Source organism: Nycticebus coucang, chromosome 2 (assembly GCF_027406575.1).
Source record: "Nycticebus coucang isolate mNycCou1 chromosome 2, mNycCou1.pri, whole genome shotgun sequence".
NCBI lineage: Eukaryota > Metazoa > Chordata > Mammalia > Primates > Lorisidae > Nycticebus > Nycticebus coucang.
In genome coordinates, this window is record NC_069781.1 from 160,433,716 (window position 1) to 160,456,795 (window position 23,080).

At 37.0% G+C, this 23,080-nt stretch overlaps 1 protein-coding gene across 2 annotated transcripts in view; it reads right to left on the minus strand.

Moving 5' to 3' along the window:
- The window catches only part of CDH8 (cadherin 8), a 435,918-nt gene that overhangs the window by 207,512 nt on the left and 205,326 nt on the right, over window positions 1-23,080 (minus strand). For both annotated transcript variants that reach the window (XM_053603265.1, XM_053603259.1), the window contains exon 4: window positions 13,907-14,026. In XM_053603265.1, coding sequence (XP_053459240.1) covers window positions 13,907-14,026 — 120 coding nt within the window. The remainder of the gene's footprint in view (window positions 1-13,906; window positions 14,027-23,080) is intronic.

Genomic DNA, 23,080 nt, shown 5'->3' on the forward strand with positions numbered 1-23,080 from the left:
GGGGAACAAATATTTGGTTTTCCTCCCCAAGTATTTGGTGTTTCAACACCACTAAGTATTTGGTGTTTCATGTTGAGGTGTCTGTGTGGTTTACAGTCTTTCTATTCACCATTCACATACAAAGACCTTAGTTTCTCCTGGTATATAGTCCTGTGACTCTAGCTATGGTCAGCACTGGACAGCTCCCTGTGTACTTTTAAAAAATGGTTTGTCAGACAAGTGTAGGTAACGTGATAGTCACACTACCTCAAGCTTATCCAAATAATTATCTGTTCCACGTGCTTGGTCTGAGGGGATTAGTTTTAATGATCATAAAACAATTAATATGACCACAGCACTTACTCAACCTATTTCATTTCCCGTAGGAGATACTAAGCAGGAAAATGAATCATTGTTAAAGTCAGTATGTGTGAGCAGCCAGCTGTCACGTTCATTGTCATATGAGAGCTTAATTATCAGTGAAACATTTGTTGGGGACACATGTCTGAACCTAGTAAGCAGGGGAATATTATAAATTTAAAATTAAAATTTGTCATTATTATCTTCATTATTTAGTTTGGGCATTTCAAACAATGCAGTGAAATGTAAATTTAGGTATCCATCACTTTAGATACTAATTATTCACTCGTCAATTTATTTATCTGTTGATTTATCCAACAGATATTTATTGCGATCTATATATATCAAGCATTTGGTACCTGTCTGGCTGTGGGCATATCATTTAACCTAAAGGATCTTCGTAATTTTCATCTTTATGAAGACATTTTGAAATGGCTACGTGACCTGGTATAGGGATTAAACACGAGCACAAGTAAAGACACCAGCCAGTTTGTTGCTGCCTACGATTTGCATTCCTTGTTCGCTGGTGGTTCTTATATCTTAAAGTGAAGAACTTGGGAAAGGCAACTGTCTCTCTCTGCCTCAATTTTGTCCTACAACAAACATTATCATACAGTGAGACTTTTTTCTTTTTCATTAGTTGTTATGAATATGTGTCTGATATTTGAAAGGAATGCCTCTCTGCCTATCTTCTTTCTTCAAAAATTAGAGAAATCTATATCCTTTACTGTGTTGAAAAAAAAAAAAATTGGATTCAGAATACATGAGGAAGATCTCCCTGTAGGTGAGAAAATTGCCCTTGGCTTTATCCCAAATCCTCCTCTCTATTGGCTTTGTGCCTGTTGTATCGGGGAAAATTTCTGTTCTACACCAGGAATCTAAGAAGGGACTCTATCCACATGTTACAGAAGCAACCGCTCCCGTCCCTTCCCCCTACCTGGCCACATTTTACAAGACGGCATTCTCTAGAAAGGGTGTGTCATTTTTTTAAAGTCTGTCATCTTTGCGATGGGTGGAGACACCTCATCTTTTGATTATCACTTGGCACGGACAGAGGTTCTTCCTTTCCTATGATGTGGCTGTCTCAGGCCATGGTAAAAAGCCAAATTCCTTATCACTCCTGCCCTTCAAACTTTCACTTTTATTCTAACAGTTTTAATAGAAATGAATGGTTTGTATTTGACATGGCTGAAATACTTTCCTGTCTACCATGTGTGCAATAGCTTTAGGTTGTTCTACGTAGAAATGTTCTATCAACAATGTCACATTTTGTTTCATTCAATGCAAGAAAATTAGCAAAACTGCTAATATTGAAGATATTCATAATAGGATATGGTAGCTCACAGCTGTATCCTAGTACTTTGGAGGCCACGATGGGAGAATTGTTTGAAGCAGGAGTTTAAGATCAGCCAAAGGGAGAGAGAGACCCCTCAGATCTGTTTCTACAAAAAATACAAAAAATTAGCTGAGTGTGGTGGCAGGGGCCTCTGATCCTAGCTACTCAGGAGGCTGAGGCAGGAGGATTACTAGAGCCCAGGACTTTGAGGTTTGAGGTTGCTGTGAGATATGAGGACGCCACTGCACTCTAGACTTTCTCTCCATATATAAATGCATATATGTGTGTGTGTATATATATATATACATAGATGTATATATTCTTAATATATACACACACATATGTACATATTCTTAATATATCCACATACACACATATATATGTGTATATTCTTTTTTTTTTTTGATTGTTGGGGATTCATTGAGGGTACAATAAGCCAGGTTACACTGATTGCAATTGTTAGGTAAAGTCCCTCTTGCAATCATGTCTTGCCCCCATAAAGTGTGACACACACCAAGGCCCCACTCACCTCCCTCCTTCCCTCTTTCAGTTCCCCCCCCATAACCATAATTGTCATTAATTGTCCTCATATCAAAATTGAGTACATAGGATTCATGCTTCTCCATTCTTGTGATGCTTTACTAAGAATAATGTCTTCCACTTCCATCCAGGTTAATACGAAGGATGTAAACTCTCCATGTTTTTTAATGGCTGAATAGTATTCCATGGTATACATATACCACAGCTTGTTAATCCATTCCTGGGTTGGTGGGCATTTAGGCTGTTTCCACATTTTGGCGATTGTAAATTGAGCTGCAATAAACAGTCTAGTACAAGTGTCCTTTTGATAAAAGGATTTCTTTCCTTCTGGGTAGATGCCCAGTAATGGGATTGCAGGATCAAATGGGAGGTCTAGCTTGAGTGCTTTGAGGTTTCTCCATACTTCCTTCCAGAAAGGTTGTACTAGTTTGCAGTCCCACCAGCAGTGTAAAAGTGTTCCCTTCTCTCCACATCCATGCCAGAATCTGCAGTTTTTTTTTTTTTTTTTTTTTTTTTTGTAGAGACAGAGTCTCACTTTATGGCCCTCAGTAGAGTGCCGTGGCATCACACAGTTCACAGCAACCTCCAACTCCTGGGCTTCAGCGATTCTCTTGCCTCAGCCTCCCCAGCAGCTGGGACCACAGGCACCCACCACAACGCCCGGCTATTTTTTTGTTGTTGTTGTTGCAGTTCAGCTGGGACCGGGTTTGAACCCTCCACCCTCGGTATATGGGGCCGGCGCCTTATCGACTGAGCCACAGGCGCCGCCCCCAGCATCTGCAGTTTTGAGATTTTTGTGATGTGGGCCATCTCACCGGGGTTAGATGATATCTCAGGGTTGTTTTGATTTGCATTTCTCTAATATATAGAGATGAGGAACATTTTTTCATGTCTTTGTTAGCCATTCGTCTGTCGTCTTTAGAGAAAGTTCTATTCATGTCTCTTGCCCATTGATATATGGGATTGTTGGCTTTTTTCATGGGGATTAATTTGAGTTCTCTATAGATCCTAGTTATCAAGCTTTTGTCTGATTGAAAATATGCAAATATCCTTTCCCATTGTGTAGGTTGTCTCTTTGCTTTGGTTATTGTCTCCTTAGCTGTACAGAAGCTTTTCAGTTTAATGAAGTCCCATTTGTTTATTTTTGTTGTTGTTGCAATTGCCATGGCAGTCTTCTTCATAAAGTCTTTCCCCAGGCCAATATCTTCCAGTGTTTTTCCTATGCTTTCTTGGAGGATTTTTATTGTTTCATACCTTAAATTGAAGTCCTTTATCCATCTTGAATCAATTTTTGTGAGTGGGGAAAGGTGTGGGTCCAGTTTCAGTCTTTTACATGTAGACATCCAGTTCTCCCAACACCATTTATTGAATAGGGAATCTTTCCCCCAAGGTATGTTCTTGTTTGGTTTATCAAAGATTAGGTGGTTGTAAGATGTTAGTTTCATTTCTTGGTTTTCAATTCGATTCCAAGTGTCTATGTCTCTGTTTTTGTGCCAGTACCATGCTGTCTTGAGCACTATGGCTTTGTACTACAGACTAAAATCTGGTATGCTGATGCCCCCAGCTTTATTTTTGTTACAGAGAACTGCTTAGCTATACGGGGTTTTTTCCAGTTCCATACAAAATGCAGAATCCTTTTTTCCAAATCTTGAAAGTACGATGTTGGTATTTTGATAGGAATGGCATTGAATAGGTAGATTGCTTTGGGAAGTATAGACATTTTAACAGTGTTGATTCTTCCCATCCATGAGCATGGTATGTTCTTCCATTTGTTAATATCCTCTGCTATTTCCTTTCTGAGGATTTCATAGTTTTCTTTATAGAGGTCCTTCACCTCCTTCGTTAGGTATACTCCTAGGTATTTCATTTTCTTTGAAACTATGGTAAACTATGTGTCCTTAATTAGCTTCTCATCTTGACTGTTATTGGTGTACACAAAGGCTACTGACTTGTGGACATTGATTTTATATCCTGAAACATTACTGTATTTTTTGATGACTTCTAGGAGTCTTGTGGTTGAGTCTTTGGGGTTCTCTAAGTATAAGACCATGTCGTCAGCAAAGAGGGAGAGTTTGAACTCCTCTGCTCCCATTTGGATTCCCTTTATTTCCTTGTCTTGCCTAATTGTATTGGCTAGAACTTCCAGCACTACGTTGAATAGTAAAGGTGACAGAGGACAACCTTGTCTGGTTCCAGTTCTAAGAGGAAAAGCTTTCAGTTTTACTCCATTCAGTAAAATATTGGCTGTGGGTTTGTCATAGATAGCTTCAATCAGTTTTAGAAATGTGCCACTTATGCCTATACTCTTCAGTGTTCTAATTAGAAAAAGATGCTGGATTTTATCAAATGCTTTTTCTGCATCTATTGAGAGGATCATGTGATCTTTATTTTTGCCTCTGTTAATATGGTGGATAACGTTTATAGACTTGCGTATGTTAAACCAGCCTTGTATCCCTGGGATGAAGCCTACTTGATCATGATGAATGACTTTTTTGATGATAAGCTGTAATCTATTGGCTAGGATTTTGTTCAGAATTTTTGCGTCTATATTCATGAGTGAGATTGGTCTGAAATTCTCCTTTTTGTTTGGGTCTTTTCCTGGTTTTGGTATCAGGGTGATGTTTGCTTCATAGAATGTGTTGGGGAAGATTCCTTCTTCCTCAATTTTTTGGAATAATTTCTGCAGTACAGGAATAAGCTCTTCCTTGAAGGTTTGATAGAATTCTGGAGTGAAGCCATCTGGGCCAGGGCATTTTTGGTTGGAAGATTTTTTATTGTTTCTTTGATCTCAGTGCTTGAAATTGGTCTGTTCAGGAGCTCTATTTCTTCCTGGCTGAGTCTAGGGAGAGGGTGTGATTCCAAATATTGATCCATTTCTTTCACATTGTCAAATTTCTGGGCATAGAGTTTCTGGTAGTATTCAGAGATGATCTCTTGTATCTCTGTGGGATCAGTTGTTATTTCCCCTTTATCATTTCTGATTGAGGTTACTAGAGATTTTACTTTTCTATTCCTTGTTAGTCTGGCCAGTGGTTTATCTATTTTATTTATTTTTTCAAAAAACCAACTCCTTGTTTCATTAATTTTCTGAATGATTCTTTTGTTTTCAATTTCATTGATCTCTGATTTGATTTTGGATATTTCTTTTCTTCTGCTGAGTTTAGGCTTAGATTGTTCTTCTTTTTCCAATTCCATAAGATCTCTTGTGAGATTGTTGATGTGCTCTCTTTCTGTTTTTCGAATGTAGGCATCTAAAGCGACGAATTTTCCTCTCAAAACTGCTTTTGCAGTATCCCGCAGGTTTTGGTAGCTTGTGTCTTCATTGTTGTTATGCTCAAGGAAGTTAATGATTTCCTGTTTTATTTCTTCCTGCACCCATCTGTTATTCAACAGAAGATTGTTTAATTTCCATGCCTTTGGGTGGGGTCGAGCATTTTTGTTAGAGTTGAGTTCCACCTTTAGTGCCTTATGGTCTGAGAAGATACAAGGTAAAATTTCAATTCTTTTGATTCTGTTGATATTTGTTTTGTGTCCCAGGATATGATCAATTTTGGAGAATGTTCCATGGGGTGATGAGAAGAATGTATATTCTTTATCTTTGGGATGGAGTGTTCTATATGCATCTATCAAGCACAGTTGTTCTAGGGTCTCATTTAAATCTCTTATATCCTTGTTTAGTTTCTGTTTAGAGGATCTGTCCAGCTCTGTAAGAGGAGTGTTAAGGTCCCCTGTTATTATGGTATTATCAGATATCATATTTCTGAGACTGAGTCAGGTCTGTTTCAAGAATATGGGAGCATTTAAATTGGGTGCATAGATATTTAGAATTGAAATGTCTTCTTGTTTTATTTTTCCCTTGACCAATATAAAGTGACCATCTTTGTCTTTTTTGACTTTAGTTGCTTTAAATCCACATGTATCTGAAAATAAGATTGCAACTCCTCTTCTCTTCTGAATTCCATTTGCCTGAAAACTTGTCTTCCAACCCTTGACTCGGAGCTTTAATTTGTCTTTTGAAGCCAAGTGTGTTTCTTGCAGACAGCAAATGGATGGCTTGTGTTTTTTAATCCAGTCAACCATATATGTGTATATTCTTAATTTGTGAAGATTAAAAGCAAAAGTTGGAGCATATTGTTTTTCAAGATCATGAATAAATAAAAATGGTATTATTGTCAGTGTTACTATATTCTTAGAACAGGGTTCGGTGGCTTACTCCTATAATCCTAACACTCTGGGAGGCCAAGGCAGGAGGATCCCTTGAGCTCAGGAGTTTAAGACCAGCCTGAGCAAGAGCGAGATCCATCTCTACTTAAAACAGAAAACAAAACAAAACAAAACAAAACCTAGCTGGCACAGTAGGGCATACCTGTAGTCCCAGCTACTTGGGAGAGTAAGGCAAGAGGATCTCTTGCACCCAAGAGTTTGAAGTTACTGTGGGCTATGATGACACAACACTCTACCCAGGGTGAGTGAGACTTTATCTCAAAAAAAAAAAAATAATAATAATATGTATTCTTAGTCAGAGAGATCAAAGAACTCATCCAAAGTCTTAGAAATCAGTACAAAAATTTGGATTTATAAATTCTAGCCTTAGTGTATTGTGTATCTAAAAATATCTTCAAGTAAAAATTCTTCTGATAACACTGAAGAAGTGAAAACTACTTAATTTCTCAATATCACTCTGATCGCCAATTTATTTTTTGCACTGACAATAATTTCCTCTTGCTTTAAAAGCTTATCCAACAGTTCTCTCTACCCCACACCCTGTGTTTGCTAACTTGCCATCAGTTTTTCAGAATATCTTCTGTGTCACTATCCTAAAAGAAAGTTCTTGATCTCCACGCAAGTTTGCTAAGTCGCCACTCTCTTCCATGCCTGCATCATGAACCCTACATTATATAGTATTTATCATACACAACATTTCATCCTGAGGGCCTAGAACATGACAGCATGTAAATGTCTATGAAATATCAAGTAACGTAAAATATGAAGACATTCCACCTGTCAAGATACATTCCAGCAATTTTGGCCTGCCTGTGTTTATCTGAATATTTCTTCTCAAAGGTTTGCATTAGGCAAATTCTTTATCCAGTCCCCTTGGTGGTAGAAATGATAATCTATGCTATCCTGATTAAAAAGAGACCCTGTGTGTTCGCAGTTTATCACTTTTACTCAGACGGCATAGAAATGACTCAATTCCATGAAGGCATTGCATGAAGACTCCATGTATTATCTTGATTTTTCTAAAAGAGAACCATTCATCACATGGATTTTTTTTTCCCAAGTAGTATTTTTTTTTTTTTACTTAGCTCATTTTAACAGGTTCCACAGAGACAAATTTCATTTGTATCCAATGAAGAAAGATGGTCTGAGTTTCAAGAAAAAAAACAAAAAAGGTCAATGAATTAACTTTGTTTATTTTTAAGCAGGTCATTTTTCATATTCTCACTTGCCTGGAGCAAAGTTTAGACTGTCCTGAAACTTTACATTGGTTTCTTTAGATAATTAAACATTTGTTATTCATTTGCCTTGCATTTTATTTAGACTTTCCATCTTTAGTCAAGTAGGATGAACTGCAACTGTTTTTTCACTGCTGTCCTCAAATTAGTGCCTTTTAAATAAATGCCACATTTCTCCCTGTCTGTGCCCAAAATGTTATAAGTAAATGTATAATATTAGGGGTGACAGGGAGAAAAAAATAAAACTATGTATTTTTAGAATACAAAATAAGCCATTTTCATTGTTTAGAAGTACCACAATGAAAGGTATTTACAATAATAATTCATTTCATAATGACTACTGCCTTACACTTTCTCTGACCCCACACTACCTCCTATGCCTATGGATAAAAAGGACTCAGCATGCTTCTAAGTTCTGTAGGTTTCTTTCCAAACCAATGACATCCCCGGCATGAACTACACTGGCTTTGGAGTCAAGTGAACATCTTAAAATTGGGGTCTAGAATCAGACAGATTTACTTGGAATCTTGTTTCAAATATCTTAGGCAAGAAATGTATCAAGTCAGATTTAATATCTGCTTCAAAATAATGTGTGGAATAAATTTGATAATGCATGCAAACCCAACCAGCACAATGCCAAGACTGTAATAAGTGTGCAAGAAATGAGGTTGTCCTTGTTTAATTTCTTGTCACTTTTATTCTTCCTGTGGTTATAATTTGACAGAGAAATTTATCTAAAGGTGGGGAAGACCTTATACCTTATTTTCTCTGAAATACAGTTCTGTTCTCTGATTTGCAAAATGGAGACAGAAATGCTTCCCTCTACAATTTGGCTCAGCACTCTGCAAACCTAGACTGTACAAACGCATAGAATTTTCCTTATATTGTTAATTCTTCTTATTCTTATTAGCAGTAGTACTGTACAGTGACCCCTGGAAATCAAAGCCAGTAAGAACCATTTCTTTCCTGTTTAGTGGCCCCTGAACCTTTCGTAGCTCCCTAAGTGATCTAGAAGTGAATCTGAGCAAGAGTTTATTATAGTCTCAGGGCTCATTTTGCAAGTACCAGAATAGCATTGTGTTGCCTAGACACTTAAACATAGTATGCAATTTGGAAATGGCATGAGTGCTAGTCTTAAATGAATTTCAAACAAAAAAAATCATTTCTGAGGTTAACATTATGTCTTTCTATCAGAAAAACAGAGGAAAATATATTGGAAACCAAGCTGTATTTCCTAGCTGGTTCCTTTCCTACCTTCTGAATTTCTCTTTCTCTCTGTTAATTCTTCTTCTTTCTTTCTGTTTTTCCCTTGCCTGTTTTGTCTTTTTTTCCTTCCCACCCTCTCTCCCTCCTCCCTTTTCAACTTCTTATTGAAGGACTTCTAGGGACCAGACTATTCTAGGCATAAGGATGAAAAATCAACAAATCAGACAAGCCTGATCCTTTCTCAGACCATACACTCTAGCATAGGAACTGACTTAAAAATATATATACTCAGAGTGTCCACAAAGTTTATGTGCAATTTGAAGTAGTTGTCTATTTTAAATTTGAAGTAGCTGTCTATTTTAAATTGCACATGAACTTTATGGACAGCCTGTATAAATAAGTCAACAAATAAGATAATCACTGATTGTTTTAAACTCAAAGGAGACAACAAACAGAACAAATAGCATATCTGTTTGTGGTCTTAAGCTGATAACCAAAACAAGAGAGGAGCTTTCCCTAATATATTATAGCAACAAACAATAATTCCATAAAGTGAAAATGTAACAAGCAGGGGACAGTGGAACTTACGCTTCCCAAATCCAGAGTTCTGTTCTTAGCAGTCTTGGGGAGAAAAAAACAAGACACATAAATTGTTTCTCTCTCATGCTCTAGATTCTTTTCCCTTCTTAAAAATATTCTAGCATCAAAGATAAGCTTCCAGTGGTGAGAGAGTAATTTTCTTTATAAGGATCATGAATTTGATCACTTACGTAGCCTGTTGAGGGAGTGTTGGCTGTGATAGTAGAGTTCATTCTAGCTACAGATGGAACCCTTCCTGGTATGACCAGCGTGTCCTGGTATGAAAAGGAACTAGAGGATGATGCCTTGTAAATACAATGTCCACTGGTATTTAGCCAACAGTTTCTGACCCAGTTATGCTGAGTTACTCCTGAAGTCATGGACAGAGAGCCATCTTATTAGACACTCTCAGGGGAATATTCATTGTACACTGCGAATGTCAGTTCATCCCTGATAGTGTCTTCATTTTGCTAGAATTTGAATTCCTGGATCAAAATTAGTTGACATTCTTAATGTTTTGATACGTAGCATGCATTTTTTAAAATCAATGCATCTAGAAATACTCAAGCTGTCAGTTAATTCACCGAGAACTTGCTAATCCTACATATGGTAGTCAGCCAATTTGATAGGGTGAGAAGTTGTTTTCTCTTTTATATTGATGCACATGTTGTGGAAGCCACAGATGGCCTCCCCTAGTAAGAAGTGCAGTTAGCTGAGGTGCGCAGTGGACATGCCCTGGGGATTAGCCTCTGGCTTCAAGCCAGGCCCTGCTCTTCCCAGGGCATACTGGCCAGTGACGGAGCATGGTGGCTTTATGAAAGCCTGCTCATTTCTGTACAAAATGTGACTACTTTTTTTTTTTTTAATTAAATCATAGCTGTGTACATTAATGCAGTCATGGGGTACAATGTGCTGGGTTTATATACAATTTGAAATATTTTCATCAAACTGGTTAACATAGCCTTCATGGCATTTTCTTAGTTATTGTGTTAAGACATTATATTCTACATTTAGTAAGTTTCACTTGTACCCTTGTAAGATGCACCATAGGTGTGGTCCCACCAATTACCCTCCCTCCATCCATCCTCCCCCAAGATGTGACTACTTTTAAGGGTAATCTTTGCTTTGAGGATCCTGTAGGTTTGGCCGGATGTTGTCAGATCTGCATGAGCTCTCTCTGTCCTCCTCCCTAGCCTGGATATCAGAGCTGTGCCCAAGGACTTCCCTGCCAATCCCACTTTCTGCCTCTGTTGTCTTTCACGTTCAGAAGCCACTAAGTCACCAGCGTTCCCAAATCTGTCTGAGCATCTACTTCCCAGAGGACCCAACTGGTCTACCTCTTTCAGGCACCAGGCAGAGTGCGCTGTTTCCATATGCTTGTAGAACCAAAAAGCCAAATGTCCAATGTGCTCTGTCCATTTTTTCTGTATTTTTTTCACACAAAAATTCTAAGCAGTATTCTCAAGCTGTTTTTGCAAGCTCTTATACCCTCCTCTAAAACACTTATACCAGACTCAAAAAATTTTTGGAAAAGAAAAGGCCTCAGAGAAAGAATCAAATTTAGATTCTGCAGAAATAAAAAAAAAAAACCTTTCTGCTTTCATATGAACATGCTCAAGCATAATTATGTAGGCATTTACACAAAAATGTTTATATTTCATTCATACATATTTATGTTTTAGGTAGAAATTTAGGTTGACTCTTTTAGAGTCAGAGTCTCACTTTGTTGCCCTCAGTAGAGTGCCGTAGCATCACAGCTCACAGCAACCTCCAGTTCTTGGGCTTAGGTGATTCTCTTGCCTCATCCTCCCAAGTAGCTGGGACTACAGGCACCCACCAAAGCACCCAGTTATTTTTTTGTTGCATTTTGACTGGGGCCGGGTTCGAACACGCCACCCTCAGTAAATGGGGCCAGCACCTTACCCACTGAGTCACAGGTGCCACCCCCAAAATGTTTATATTTCACTCATACATATTTATGTTTTAGATAGAAACTTAGGTTGACTCTTTATTGATTTTTGCATTTAGCTTCCATTTCCATTTGCATTGTGTCTGCTTTAGTTAAAAATCTCAGTCTCATTCACCCAACATCTATTAAGCAACTACTATTTGAATTCTTCAAGTATCATTTCTTCACATTACATTATCCACATTCATGCCAGAATAAACTTTCTACAATATAGGTCATAGTTGGGCCTAATGGTACACGACTGTAGTCCCAGCTACATAGGAGGGTGAAGCAAGATGATTGCTCAAACTTAAGAGTTTGAGGTTGCTGTGAGCTGTGACACCACAGCACTCTACCCAAAGTGAAAAAGTGTCTCAAAAATAAATAAATAAAATATAGTTCAGGCAATTTTATATCTGTCAGTTTTAAAATGATAAAACTAAATGTATTGTTTAGGTAGTCCTTAGGGTGGAAAAAGTAAATACTAACTATCGCTGATGACATTTAGTAAGCAAATCCCATTTCAATGAGATTGAAAATTGCCCAAATCTTCTCACTTAATAAGGGGCTTTAATTATCTATACTTCATAGTCATTTATTCCTACCATACAAATTATTTAAAAGCTGTTATTATGTTTTCTTTATGTTGGAAAAAGTCTATCTTCCAAAATGGATGGTAAGATACTTGGATGGTAAGGTTAAGACTCCCCTTTGTGATTTGTTTATCCCCATATTTAATTCAGAGCTGGGGAAATAGTAAATGCTCAATGGATATATGCTAGATTAATATCTATATTTAAATACTGCATATATATATATATTACAATATTTCAATAGGAATGGCAGACCAAAAGACCCGCATGAAGGAAAGGGCACTAATCAGAGGAGAGCACTATTAAACTGCACATAGGCAGCTGACACGTTTCTGTCTTACAGAATCCCCTATGTCATAATCACTGCCCATGAGAAGAGAAGTTTGGAGAAATCTGAGAGTAGTTTGCAATTCAGGACTTGGGTGTACATCTCAACTCTGTCCCAACTCTGCCATTGGCCAAGTAAAAAGACATCCCCAGACCGTTTTTCCCTTAAAACCCAGAGCTGACCACCTGCTCTGCCACTTCCCTAGGGTCTTCAAGGTACTAACATCAGATGAAGTTTAAGACAGACTTCCTTCTTGGCTGAGGAAGGATATATAACTAACCCTTAATTAATGCATTTTATAAGAGTTCTTTCCTATTTCAAAATCTAAATTCAATTTTAAGGCATGACCTATTTATATAAAAATGTACATTTCTCACTATTAAATGCATAAGAATTTTACTCTTTGAATTAAATAAAAGCAATGAAAGGCTTTAAAATTTAATTTAATTAATAATTGACTTCATGGTAAATTACAGAAATTTATTTCATAATGCTAAACACGCATGAATAAAAGAAATACTAATATATGTATATGTGCCTGTACATTGAATTTTTCTCTTTGGAAATTTGCAGACAAAACCACCAGATGCAGAAGAAAAAGATATACAAAGTAAATTGTTTTTAATAATAATTGTCCTTAATGATGTTTAAATTATACTATCATTCTTAATAATAAATGTTAATTGTGCTACAACAAAACCCCATAGGATCGATGCATTTACAACAGTTTGACAAAATAGATTTAGTCTCTTAATATGCTGTTAAATTAAAACAATTAAATATATTCATCTTCATTTACAAAAACTTATTTTTGTAAAGTTATTTTTTAAATCAATTTTTTAAAGGTTTTATGTTTGTCTGTTTTTTAGATAATGTAATTCATGGATTATAAAATCCATACCACCAGATCATAGGGCATTTGCCAGGTTTAATATTGTTCATAATAATATTTTCATAAGAGTTTGAGTAGCTAGATATCAGTATTGGGTTTTATAATGAGAATATCATTGTAAATGAGAATATCATTGTAAAACCCAATACTGATATCTAGCTACTCAAACTCTGAAGAAAATATTATGTAAATGTAATGATATCTAACATGCATTGAATGATTACCACATGCCACACCCTGAATGTTTGATACTGATTTCATCTGATTTGCATCATAACACAATGAGGTAGGTTCCATACCCATTTTACAGATACGCAAACTGAAACTTAGAAATATATATGTCACTTGTCAACCATAGAGTCAATAAGCAACTTAATTTATGCTCAGAGCTGATACTTAATACGGTCTGATATACAAGCACATTTTTCCCTTTATTCCAGGATGAAAAATGATGTGATGTGAGGCCATCTGTTAAATAGATGATATTTTACAAAGGCTGTGCAATTTGTTTTAATCACTATCAAAATGATCGTAGAGCTTACCATGTATCTCACATGGCATATTCAAATGTTACTGATGTAGAAAGTGAAATACTTAACTCTAACATTTCATAATTCATATCCCAAGAAAAGTGTTTCCCTCAAGCAAAAACACAGTAAATAGAATTCAAAATTTAGACCACAAACCTGTTTCAGGCTCAATGGAAAAATAAGGCTGCCCTTCCAAGATACTGTAAACCAACTTTGCACTGTTTCCATAAACTGGATCATCAGCATCTGTAGCTGTTACATTAGTGACAGATGTACCTAATAAAAAAAGAGAAAAATAACATAATAATTAACACATTATTCTTTGAGAAAAGCTAAGTTTTTTCAAGTATATCATATATTAATCTATGTGTAGAGAAATAGTAAAGAAACATATCTCTTTAATTATATAGATATATTGCTTTAACTTCAACTATATCCAAGCATTTTAAAAGAAAAAGTATCATTAGGCCAGAGTATTATATTAAGACAACCCTTGTAGTATTAGTATTACTTTAGGTTCCTTTGTAGCTTTCATTTTGAAGATACCTATTAAATTTATGTGGACTTGGAGAATATGCAAAGGAATTTTATCAAGGGAATAAGAAACATAAGGTTAATAATATAATATAGCATGTAGCTTTTGAGTCTTGCAAAACACAAATGGATGTACCTGTAAAAATTGGCTACTAGAAAAAAATGCTGTGCAGAAATATCAAAAGAATATTTTATCTCATCTTATTTAATTCTTCTGAATATAAAATTAGATCATAACCACCAATTAATCAGCATGACTACGTAATTGGGACTATGGATAATAGAATCAAAACCTTATTTCTGACTAATTTTCTATTTTTTACTCACTCATTCATTCAACAATTGAGCACAGACAACTTGTTTGAAGTGGAATACATATATAGGAACCAACTCTCCGCACTTAAGAAGTTTACAATGTCGTGGTAAAAGCAAAAAGGGAGAATAGACAAATAAGGACAGAAACTTAGCTGAATGCAACAGCACCAATATAGATTCATCACCTATTCCAGTGGAGACAGCGGTCAGGGATGATCATCTAAGGGAGGGTGGATTTGAGTTAAGTTATTAAAGAAAGGTAAAGTTTGGGGCAAGGAAGGGCATGGAAGAAATTCCAAGCGTTACGTCAAGCCCACAGAAAGGCAAAATAGTGTGAGAGACCAGGGGAAATTCAGAGAACTACTGAAAATTGAGAAAGATTGGAGAAGTGGCGTATGGTAACTTTTTTTAGCATCAAGTATTTCCATTTCCAGTCTGCATTTAAAAATTAATAAAAGATATTTTTAGTTTCATGAAACAAACAAAATGTAATCATGTTTGATGAAGCCAGGGACAATGTCTTTCTCATCCAGTAAGTGCTGGACGCTTAACATCAGGCTCTGGAGCTGGGATGCCCCCTCAGAAAATGGGAGTAAGCCTCTGTGTACCAGCACTGAACAGCTACGGGGCGTGAGAAGCCCCTGAGAATGGAGCCTTGGCCTTGGGCCAAAGGCTGAGGATGACCGTCCGTGGTAGCTGGGAGCATTGCTGTCAGCAGTCAGCATTCCCAAATATTGAGGGACATGTGTTTCAGTCCTAAGGGAAAGAAGGGGACCTGAGGAACGCTCCTCAGCATTCACTGAAATAGGGTAGAACATCAGCATGATCTTTCCAGTCAAAATCTCTTTGAAATATTTTGAATTATTGTCAATATAAGTAAAGGTAATAATAATATTTGTTGAGCAGTTGATAGCCCTCTAAAATTGGAATTGGTACTCAGAATAGTGACTCTGCAAAATCTACAGTTAAAAAAAATGCACTAAATGCTTCTTCTTGTGTAATATATTCCATCAGACATTGGGAAATATAATACTTATATATTTCCTTGTACAATAACTCTTCAGCTAGCTGGTGGCAATGAGCACCTGGGAGTACAATGTTTGTAGCCTTTGAATATTACATGGGATGGAGATGAATGGGAGGCAAAACCTTCCAGGTTTGAGGAAGATAGTGTCATAAAAGTACCAAATAAATAGTAAATTTAGAATGGGAGGTGACAGGAAAAGTCCATCCCCAAAGCCCAGGCTAGAGAGTCAAGCTCAAAACGTAGGGGGCATCTCAAGGCCAAGACAGGGAGTGCTGCATTTACTCTGCACACATAAAGAAGTGATTTCACTTACAGATTCACTCCTTTGTTGTGGGCTACTCCCTCCGTTAGTGTTCCCAGGTTTAACCAGAGGCTGAGATACAGATTAGGAGGGCAGGCTAGCTAAGAGGTGACAGTTGTCCAGTTAAAAGGAGAAGAAACATTAACACTGGGTAATGACAATTTAAAAAATGGATATCGATGTCTCTTTCTTTGTTTTGATCCTTGTACTAAGATGTTAAATTGAAGGCAAACTGGGTCCCCTACAAAGCTCAGGTGTTGCCAATGGGATAGCAAAATGGTAGGGGCTTTTAACATGAGATTAGTGCATGCGAAGGTTCCTCTCTCACCAATGGGATTAGATGCCCACATACCAGGGCTTGACAGAGGGTGTTCATGCATGGGAGGTCACAATGTCCCTCCTCTCTAGATGACACCACTAGAAGACCCTCTCCAGACGCCGGCAACTTGATCTTGGACTCCCCTCTCTCCCGAGCTGTGAGAAAATAAATTGCTTTTCTTTATAAATTACCCAGTCTTAGGTGTTCTAAACAGAACAAAACAGACTTAAGACCGAGGTATATGGTAACTGTTTCTGAAAGTCTAAAATGAGTTCAAAAATCTTAAAGAAAAAGAATAAACAGGAAGAAAACATTTCTAGGGTAATTGAAAGAACTGGCAGAGTTCAGATACTGATGAGAAAGGTGAACTCTTCCGTACAAATGACCACATGACGACTTGTGTTTGCTTTGTTTTGTTGTCTGGTGTATTTACTTTAACTTTCTAAGGAAAACTTCCATTCCCCCATGATGGATAAGTAACACATTCTTAGAAAGAAATAGTCAAGATATAATAACGCTCAGTATGAAGATGGGTTAATGAGTCTGAACATTTAGTCCTGATAACTTGCCAGGCACTGGAAAAAGTAAACTTATTCTCAAAGATTCCTGTCAATACTAAAATTATCTTTTAGTGGGTGATTCAAATTAAAGAATGCCTCCACACAAATATAAAATCCAAATATTTCTGAAGAACAGTGTCATCACATACGTGTGTGGGGTTGGTATGTTTGGGCAAGTAGTATGGAGTTAATATTGTTGGATACAGAATAATTCTATCTAACTTATTCTGAAACATCTGTTTCTTTGGGAAAATCCTTTGACTCGTGTTATTTCAGATCTAAATCTACTTTATGTATTCAATTTGTAATACTCAAGAAAGGTTTGACTTTTGCAATTACAAAAAGTGCTCAACGTGACTTACTTTCATCTATAGTTATCATTGTATATTGAGTATTATAATTCTAATTTTTTCCTTTCTTAAAATGTGTATACACTGTATAGCACTCTCTGAGCATGTATGGGTGTGTACATACATGTGTGTGCATGTGTATGTGTATATACACACATATATTGTTGTGAAATTTAAACAAATAATATATGTAAGTACCTAGCACAAAAGTAACCACATACTAAGCCAATGACTACTAACTCTGCCTGTGCATTAGATTCAACCTTGGAAAAACAGATCCCTGGGGTCCCTTCCAGATCTATGGGATAATAAGATGAAGACAGTGGCGGAGAATTAATTTTAATCTTCTCAGGCAATTCTGATGTAAGCCAAAGTTTTAAATGCTTGCAGTGGGCACAAAACTTTTTAAAATTTAATTCCATCCCTCCCTAGAGATGTTAATTTTTATTGTGATTATTTCCAAGAACTCTGAGATTTACCTTAAGTATTTTTTTCAAGCTCCATAAGAGTCATGGAAATTCTTTCCTGTTAAATGGAAAAAACTGGGGGGCTATTTCTCAGGCGTTTACAAGACTGATGATGAATATATCCGTTCCTGTTTTATTATTATAACTTGATCTTATCATTGGAGGGAAAGCCCATCACACTACCATTATTGATATAGGAGGAGGGGCTGGGTTAATGTTCTGTAATTCAGGTTTTCATATGCAAAAGTAATTATTTTTATCCTGAAAACCTCAGTTTTGTGTAAGGATCAAATGTATTAATATGATGTATAAAAGAGGAGTTGAGAAGAGAAATTTGAGTCAATTTGTCTTGAACCAGAACATTTGGCTTATATTTCATCTCCACCTTTTACTAATGATGGGTCCTTGGTCAACCTTGATTCTCTAATCTGTAAAAAGGAAGGTGATAGTTATAAGTTCCATAATAAGTTTGTGGAGATAATGAAAAGTATTCATTTATGCCAAAAGTATAGAAGCTTGACACTATGAGCTGACAGACATTATTGCTTTAAGTAGACTGTTTGTTCATGTAAGTGAAAATGAACAATAAGTAAGTCTTTCACAACTTTTAGTGACAGTGGATGTTTTAATTCATAATTAGGTGTAACTCTGCATAATGGTTTTAGTAGTAGTTCATTCATTAAATTTGGAGGAAGTCAAAAAGACTGTCAGAAATGTAACAATATGTCCACGTGTTAGTAAGAAAGTGATTTTGTTAGGAAAATTGACCAAAGAAAACACACCCACACAATTTCGTATTCTTCCATCCAATCTATCTCATGTCAGTTTCCTATTTGGTATGAAATCACTTTGGGATAAATAAAAAAAAAAGGGTTTAATATAGTAAGTACAAGGCTAGGCAGTGGGCACATCACCAGTAAAAGTTTCTCAGTGTGGTTAGAATGGATGGCATTAGAGTGAAAGCCTTTTCTCCCAGTCCGTGCAAATCCCCCACAATTGCTGAGATGAACTACAGGGCTGTGATGGCAGCAAAGCTAAGACAAGCTTCTACCCACATACTCATCTGGGATATTTCTACCTGGTGTCTGGCTTCCTGGAAATGCACATTCTTCTTCAACTTTAGACATCTGAAAATGAAAAGGCAGCACTACTTTTTGTCAAGGATGATATTTCTCCTAATAGTGATTCAAGACCATTGATGCACCTGTACACGGGGACAGATGTGTGTGGAGGTTTTGTGGATGCATTTGTCAAGTGATTACCCATCGGGGGGAAAATGGATGCCTGGAGGTTAATCTTGCTGCAGAAAAGATTGCCAGTTGCAATGTAGGCTTCTCCATGGAAATGCACGCCGAATGCAGACCACGGAGGCAAATTGAAAAGTGTAAACCTTGCAGGATAATGTTCCTTCAAAGCGGCAAGTGTTGGTATATGATAAATAGAAGCCTTGGTAATACCCAGGAAATATAACAACCAGGATTCTCTGTTTGTGTTTTCATTCGGGGCTGTTTTTGTCTCTTTGTCAAGGATACAAGAGACTCATTTAGCTAGTGACTATAAATTTGACTCTGTGCCATTTCTCCAAGAAAGCCCCTATTATAATCCAACTTGATACTGATCCTAATTATAATAATATAGCTGTTGTATTTCCAGCTGTTGTCAACAAAAATGATCCCTGTCACCACAATTCAGCCTGCTATTATCAAGTCGAGCATGAACATGTCAATTCCAAGGTGAATTCTACATATATATATTTGCATTTATATTTAAGTAAAATTTGCCAATCCAATTAAAATTTGGATTTTAATTAACAGAAGTCTCACAGTATTATATGCCTCTTGCCATACCTGAAAGATTCTTCCTATTAGCAGCAAGACCCACACATATCCCCCCATAATGACAATAAACACTACAAGCAAAATTATCCATCAGAGACGTTACACTGTCAGATTAGAGATTCCAATGTGACAACAAACTAAGATGAAAGACTCCAGGAAAATAAAATGTTGGGGTTTGGGTAGTGCAGCTCTGTTAGCTAGGCTATCCTTTTTTTATGAGCAAGTCAGCACACAAATTCTGCACATTATTCAGAAAGAAAAATGCTGGTGCTGACACCCTGAGCAGGAAAACAAACATTTGATGCAGTGTAAAAACGTGCACATCGGAAAAAGCTAAAACTCTTATGATGAGAAGGACACAAACCCTATTTGCAAAGAGTCATTTGCAACACATATTGAAAGAATCAGCATTTCCATAGCAGGTGGGAAAATACAGAGGCAGAACCTCTGTGGTCACTGAAATTCAGAAGGACATGCATTCTTGTTCTTCTATTATCTTCAGACTTCATATTTGACCTGTTAGCTACCCTGTGCCAAGCTTGGTCTATACGACGCATGGGCTGAGTGTCTGGCATTATCATTCAAAAATATCTTACTTCAGCATTCACACATCCCAAAGATCACAGACATAACAGGTCACAGCTACGATGCAACTGCCTTCATTATTTTAATAAAACTAAACTCACAAACCCAACTTCTGTCATCCTATGCAATACAGTCAGTATTGGGGCACAGGTTGCCATGACAACCTTTTTGGATTGTTGTCGAATAGCAGAGCAATAATTTCATAAGACCTGCATAACTTGTTGACGTTTAAATAATCCCTTGCTAGAGGAAGCTTTTGGCCTTGGATGTTTTAAATCTGTCCTGCCAAATCTAGTATTTCTTACTGCTTTCAGATACGTCCATACTTGACTGGTAGGTATTTCTACAGGTTTGGTGTTTGTGGTTTTGTTGATTTGTTTGTATCTCCCACCCCCACTCAGTTGCAACCAATCACAGACCATAACGTGAAAAATAAATGCAGGGACCCCCATGCAGTTTTCTTCACTGTCTCTTGAACTGATACCTTAATCTTCAACATTCATTTCTCTTGAAGGACCCCAAGCAAATTTCCCCAGTAGGAAAGATGGCCTAAATTCAACCTGTATTTTTCAGTGTTACTGTTTAATTACTGAAGTCACATGCCAAATAGCCAAACCTCTAGAGGGACACCTTAATGGGTCTGTGCAGGATAAGGAGGATTGAACATGGATCAGCTAAATTTACAGCTTTTTATTTAAAACTCTAGACATGGAGATTTCTTCCTCAGCCAAGCTCTAGTGGAAATAAATAGTGGAATACACCATCTGATCATTCAACTATAAGCAGGAAGACAGGAAATCCACTTCCTTGAAGGAACGTCCGCTCTGTATTACCACTGGCTAACTAGAAGAGTGATGTCCAGATGACCTCAGATCAGCCCTTCTCTCTCTTTCTCTCTCTTTTATTTATTTATTTATTTTTTTGATCAGCCCCTCTCTTTTGTGAATGATCAATCTTGCCATTTACAAAAGCCAACTAAATAAGAGGCTGAGGCGGCATGGGCTTCCATTTCACTTCAGAAACCTCTTTTATGACATATATATCACACAGCAGAATCCTAAATGATCAGTTTCCCCTTCTCTCCCTCTTTTTTGTGAAGGCCTAACTGTTGCTCTCTGGGTGTTTTCCTCATGTGCCAACTCTCAGTCTGCCCTGAAATGTTGCTGCCAAAGTCCACATGCTCCAAATTGCATTTATTATGGGAACAGGGCCAGATTCTCCATTGCAGTCCGGCGACGAACAGCACCATCCTGTCATTTCTCTGGCTCCACGATTTGGGACACAAATTGGGGAAGTAAAATTTAGTTTCCATATTTTATTTGGGAGCATTTAGGGAACCAAACAGTTGTGTAACTTAATAAAACATCCACATACACTTGACATTGTGTTTTTAACATGAATCTGAAACTTTCTGAAACAATTAAACACTTTAGAAAGTGCATCTTAGCATACAGATGTCTTCTATTCAGCCATTAATCATTCCAGCAAACATCTGTAATGTGCACTGGGTGGAAGAAATGGAAAATATTGTACGAAAATGTGTAACTGTAAAATCTCAGCCACGTTCACTATGCACAGGGGGAAAGTACCTTCTGTGGTCTTCACAAACAAGGCTGGCATGGTGGCGTATGCACTGCTTTTGTAAACAGATAATGAGGACAACTGGAGGCCTGGTTGTGAAAACAAATAAGCAGCCTGTTTTACAGTATCATGTGCATAAATAAACCTTTCTGGACTAGGATGACTCCTTTCTAACACAACAGAGAAAAAAAAAGTGTATTTTCTCTTCATAAGCTGCCTATTCCCAACTATGATGCCTTTGCTAATTTGTTACCTATGGAAGAAAATCCTATCAATTCTTGAGAACAAAGCTGCCATCATACAGCTTCAGACTGGAACCTATGTTCATCCCGACCTTGTAAAATGAGGCTATCAGAGGCACTTCAGTACCTTCGACACTATGTGAGGACTGCAGTAGGGAAACTTCATTCACGCTACCTTGTTATATAAACTCATTCATCTCATTGACACCATCGCTATTTTTACGGTATTTTTTTTAATTTTTTTTTATACAGTATGTTTTGTGTACAAGGCACCAAGTTAGACATAAAGAGTCAAAAAACGTGCAGGAGAGTTAGAATTTCTGTCCTAACAGTGTTTAAAGTCTATCTTAGCAATGTTTTCAGATGGATTCTCATTATTGTAGGAAAATGCAAATGTCTGCTAAATTAATTTTATTAAAGGCGGTATAATGTAGTAAAAACATATATATACAACTATATAATATACATACAACTATATATACATTATATATATATATATAATATTATATACACAATTATAATGTCAGGGGTGTCAGTTGATATTATCTTATTACACTGAGACCATATTCTACAACCACAGCTTTGAGTCTCACACAGCAAGAAAGTGTTTTTTCACATCATTAGCACTCAGTTTCTTAATCCAAAAGATGGGAATACAGGCAGCACCTGTGGCTCAAGGGGTAGGGCACCCATCCCATATGCCGGAGGTGGCGGGTTCAAACCCAGCCTCGGCCAAAAAAAAAGAAAAAAGAGTTAGGTTAACAAAAGATGGAAATACTACCAGTCACATCATATTCTGATCCCGAAGCTCCATGAAGATAACTCACAATCACTACTCTCTGGAGGCCAGGGCATCAGTTGAACCACATTACGGGGCTGTCCTGGGCATGCTACTCTATTTGTGTTTGATAAAGCATGACTTTAAGGCTAAGATGCATGAGATCAAAACTATAACTACTATAGTGGCTGTTAATATTTTATTCTTTTAGAATAAGCTTACTTCTCCAGCTAAGAGTCAGGAGTTTGAAAAGTGATAATAATGTGGCTGGCATTGCCCTGTTTTTCTGAATATGGAAGACAAAATCCTATCAAATGTCAAATCTGGTGAATTGAAAAGCCCCTTAGTCACTGAGCTATTGGAAAGGGAAAACCCTAGACAACACAAGTTTAATTTGGTGATCATTATAAGAACACTTTCAAAGGGATTTAAA